The sequence below is a fragment of the Wasmannia auropunctata genome, unplaced genomic scaffold, assembly GCF_000956235.1.
Source record: "Wasmannia auropunctata unplaced genomic scaffold, wasmannia.A_1.0 LD334229.1, whole genome shotgun sequence".
In the NCBI taxonomy this organism is placed as follows: Eukaryota; Metazoa; Arthropoda; class Insecta; order Hymenoptera; family Formicidae; genus Wasmannia; species Wasmannia auropunctata.
This window is the reverse complement of record NW_012028661.1, coordinates 1-4,623: the sequence shown is the minus strand read 5'-3', so window position 1 is coordinate 4,623 and position 4,623 is coordinate 1. Positions and strand designations below refer to the sequence as shown.

The window sequence follows — 4,623 nt, the reverse complement described above, 5'->3', positions numbered from 1 at the left end:
TTGTTTGGACACCTTGGATGATGCTAATGCCGACAGTACTCCAACTTTCAAGCTTCATAACTCAAGATTTATTTTATAAAAAAATATTTTATTTATGCGTTTTGGAAAGTTCTCTGCTGGAGGAGATGTGCTATAAGAACATGTAATGAAAAATTGGGAGTTCGATTTAAAAAATTCAAAGTGACCTTGTCCTGACCTTGACGACGCCACTCAGGGTCAAACCAATGTTATCATCTTATGTCCCCCTCGAAGTCTGAAAATTTTTGTCTGAAACATTTTTTTGTAGCTTGCGTATTTTAGCAGATATTTGGATCCGTCGATTAAAATGACTCACCCTGTATGTATGTATGTACAAATGTATATACGTATAACGCGGTCAATATGAAATCGATTATTAACATTCCGTCATTCTTGAAAGGACTGCTTTCAAAACTATGTCATATATAATAAATATGCTAAGATCAATAATAATATAAAAATAAGTCCACAAAAAAATACATAAACATAAGCAAATGGGTCCAAAGGCAAAATACACAATTAAGTTATTGGTCTGTCAAGCCTTTAGAAATTAGAAATAGTCGCCATCCGTGCAACTCCATCAGCTCCAGCGTGAATCTTATAATTAGATACAAAAATTTTAGGATTGGGTATAATAACTAGTTAAAAAGTTAAAAATTAAATAATAAAGTTAAACACTTAATAAAGATAAAGTTAATAACTTTTAACTTAACTTAGTTAATTTTAAACGAGTTAACTATTATTTTGAACTAGTTATTTTTAAACATATATAAATTTTAACTTATTAATTTTTTCTAAGTTAAAAATTTACCTATTTAAAAAAAAAACGTTTTTATGTAAAGAAAATATTTTAGTGTTATTTTATAACACGCGATCTATAAAACGTTTTAATATCTTAGCTTTAATATCTTAGTTTTAAAATCTTGAATTTCTAACTTTATTTTGATCCAATAAAATTATTTTTTGATCTGTACACGGAAAGAATGATTTTGTTGAAAGGTCTAAAAATTTTGCTAAAAACAGATCTGAAAATAATTTTTTGTTGAATTATTAAAATAATTTGTTGAAATGTTGAAACTGATAAGTATTGCTATAAAACGATTTGATATTTTAGCAATCACTTTGACTTTTGCACAAAATTATTTTGATTATTGAACAAAAATTATTTTCAGATCTGGATTCAGCAAAATTGTTCTTTCCATGTATCCAACAAAATTTTTAGACCTTCCAACAAAATTGTTCTTTCCGTGTATCGATTTTATCACAATCTTGGATTTTGCGGAATAGTGTAAACTGCAAGGGCAACGTGACGCCTGACGGTCATGTGCTCGAGAGATGCCATAAGAGTGCCTTATATTCGATATTAGCGAGGTACGTGATACCGTCACCGCGCTAACGAAATTATACACAATTACGTCGGGTTTCTTGACGGAAGGTGCAGAACGTCGTTTTCCACGCTACGAATATGTCTTACTCCAAATATGGTAAGAAATACAATGATTAAGGCCGTTTGTTTAACGCAATTCGCGTAAAACGTTAGCAAAGTTTTCGATTTTTATTACTCTTCCTTAAGTGCACGAAAAAATAATGGTTCTTCTTGAAATAATTAATTCCTATTCAAGGAAATTAAAACTTCATGTTTTTCTTATTTATCTCTATCTTACACCTTATTTTTCTCTCTCCAAAGATTGTATTTTCTGTAAGCTTTCGGAAATTAATCGTTAATAGTATTTGGGGGGGTTTTTTTTTTACAAAACGCTGTTGCGAATTCAGTGATATTTGCGACGTTCTGGTGGATCCTTGCAACAACTGGGAATATCGTTCGGAACGAGGACATCTGCGGACCTCACAATGGCAGACGTCTGTACCTGGAGCTAGGTGAGAAGGGCATCCTCTACGCAAAGAACGTCACCTTCGTCAGAAATTTACCGAGGCAACTTATGCCGCGACTTTATTCCACGACCATCAACAGTTCTCATCACCAATGCAGCCTCGAATTGGTGACTTGTCCGTCCTGTGTAATAGTTGTCACCTTCAAAAACATCGCGCTTCCGCGTCATTGTGGCGACGGAGGAGTCGTGATGGACAGTCCATGCAGGTAGGATACATCGGTAAACACATTACGTTTTATACAGCAACATAATTTTATTTTTGTTAATACTGACGCTTTTTAAATTTAAATTATTGTCTTAATAGCGCTGAAAATGACCCAATTCGAGATCGAAACGTTCGGTTGAAATTATACATATTCATATATTTATGTCTAATTAAATTATATAAACAGTTTTGTGAACGTATATCTTGCTTTTATGTTTCTTTTTTATTTCATTTATTTATTTACTTACTATAAATATAAATATATATTGTCACTAAAATGGCCTCTGTTCTTACATATTTTAGAAGAATATAATTTCGATATTTATTTTGGTACCCATATTTTATCCAATATATACATTGTTACAAACTTCTTTTTTATTTTTACTCATCCACATTCAACAAAGTGCTATATTAATAATATGTAACAACACGTATTCTTATCATATTCTTTAAAAAGAAATATATGATATATAAACTGATAAAAAATTGATACGTAGATTCAACGAATGTAATCTGTTAAAATTTTCGTTTCAGTAACTTTGTATATTTTTTATGCTTTAAAGTAGTATAAAATATGCAATTTAGATTTAAAAAATTAAACATATTTAAATTTTAACTTGAACTTTAAACATATAAAATATATTTAAATTTTAGAGAAGACTTAAAAACACATTTAACATATGGATGCACGGGTTTGAGAAAAGATATAATGATAATGCGCATATAATTACTAAAAAATTACAGATATAATAATATAAATTAAATAAGCTGCATGCACTAACAATAAGTTAATAGTCCTTGTTATATACCTAATTTTAACGATGTTCGAATTACAGTCAGTGGCACAAGAGCGTGTTATCTGTTTCTCTTGAAAAAGAAGATTTTTGAAAAATAATTATATGATTTTGAAGTATATTATATACGCTTCGACGCATTTATATTTAATACGTCATCAAGTTGCCTCCGTTGTCGATTAAGGCTTACAATTAGAAATATCGAGGCATTTTTACAAGGTTTTTTATAAAAGTCTCGGAAACTTCAGATTATGACTTCCAAATCGAACGTAATTGATATAATAATTTCTTCAGAGTGAAGACACGCTTTTTTTTCATCTAGATTTTTATAGCATATACGTTTTCAATCGCGTTAACATCATTGCGAAAATCAGTGTTTTGTAAAAATACCATATTATGTACCCTGTATTTATTGTATTTTATCCAGTTATAACACAATAATTAAACCAAACTGAAATCTAACTTTCAAAGCATTTTAGCCTAATGTATTGCAAATATTAATATATAAGAATTTTACTCATATGACATCTATTAACAGAATTATGAATAACATGCTCTTGTGCCACTGATTGCAGTAAGCAGCTGGAAAAAGAAAATTTTACACGGAAAGAACGATTTTGCCGGAAAGATTTAAAAATTTTGCTGGCCCATCAAAATAATTTTGTTAGAAAAAATGATGACCACTGTAAAACGTTTTGATATTTTAACAATGAGTTTGAATTTCCAACAATCAAAATTATTTTATCTGTATCCAGCAAAATCATTCTTTCCGTGTATCAGTCAGTAGGACTATTACTTTAACTATTATTTTAACTTAATCCTCTCACAGATATGACTTATAAGCAGGGTTGAGTAGTGGCTGGTTAAAAAGATAAAAGTTAAGTTAAAAAGTTAAGAAGTTAAATAATTTTAACTTAACTTAGTTATATTTTAGGCTCTTAATTTTTAACTTTAAGTTAGTTATATTTTATCGGTAACTATTAACTTTTGATTTAACTTTCTTGAAGTTACATTTTTAGTCATTTTAGCTTCTTGTAAACCCAAAATAAAATACATGTCTAAGTTAGTGTCTCAAACTCAAATTTGAGAACACACATCAAGGCAATTGTAATAATATAATAAATATAGTCTGACCGCGGGAAGGAATCACTGTTGGCGGACTTTCGTGTGCATTAAATCACGTTGAAAGAAGTCCTTCGAAATTGGTCCTCTTTTCGCGGCTCGACAGAAATAAGTATAACAAATATATACTTTATTTAGAAACCCTAAAATTATAAAATGAAAAAAAATTAACTTTAACTTTTCAACGTAAAAATAATTAGGCCAAAGACGAGCAAATAAATCTAATGGATGTTCAATAATTATTTATTCATGCAATGTATCGCGATACTAGTTTCAGCCTAACTAGGCCTTTTTCAATCGCATTAATTTAAACATAAATAAATAAATAAATAAATTAACACATATTATAAAATATTACGCACTCAGTCAATAATTAAATAATTAAAAAATAAATAAACACTATCGGTGAATCTCACATGATAGATAAAATTATACATATGTAAGTCAAGTGCACGCAGTCAATAAGGTGTCAACGGAAGTTCTTGTGTGACATTAACTTTAACTTTAACTTTTCAATTACTTTTTTTTTTATTAACTTAACTTTTAACTCAGTTAATTTTATTATGGACTAACTTGTATCTTAACTAAGTTA

At 29.2% G+C, this 4,623-nt stretch overlaps 1 protein-coding gene across 1 annotated transcript; it reads left to right on the top strand.

Moving 5' to 3' along the window:
• The first annotated feature begins 1,268 nt into the window (after window positions 1-1,268).
• On the top strand, window positions 1,269-2,198 carry LOC105459014. Its single transcript, XM_011704672.1, has 2 exons — window positions 1,269-1,502; window positions 1,792-2,198. The coding sequence occupies exons 1-2, from the start codon at window positions 1,484-1,486 to the stop codon at window positions 2,118-2,120; spliced, it is 348 nt and encodes a 115-aa protein (XP_011702974.1). The 5' UTR covers window positions 1,269-1,483; the 3' UTR covers window positions 2,121-2,198.
• Window positions 2,199-4,623: the final 2,425 nt, after the last annotated feature.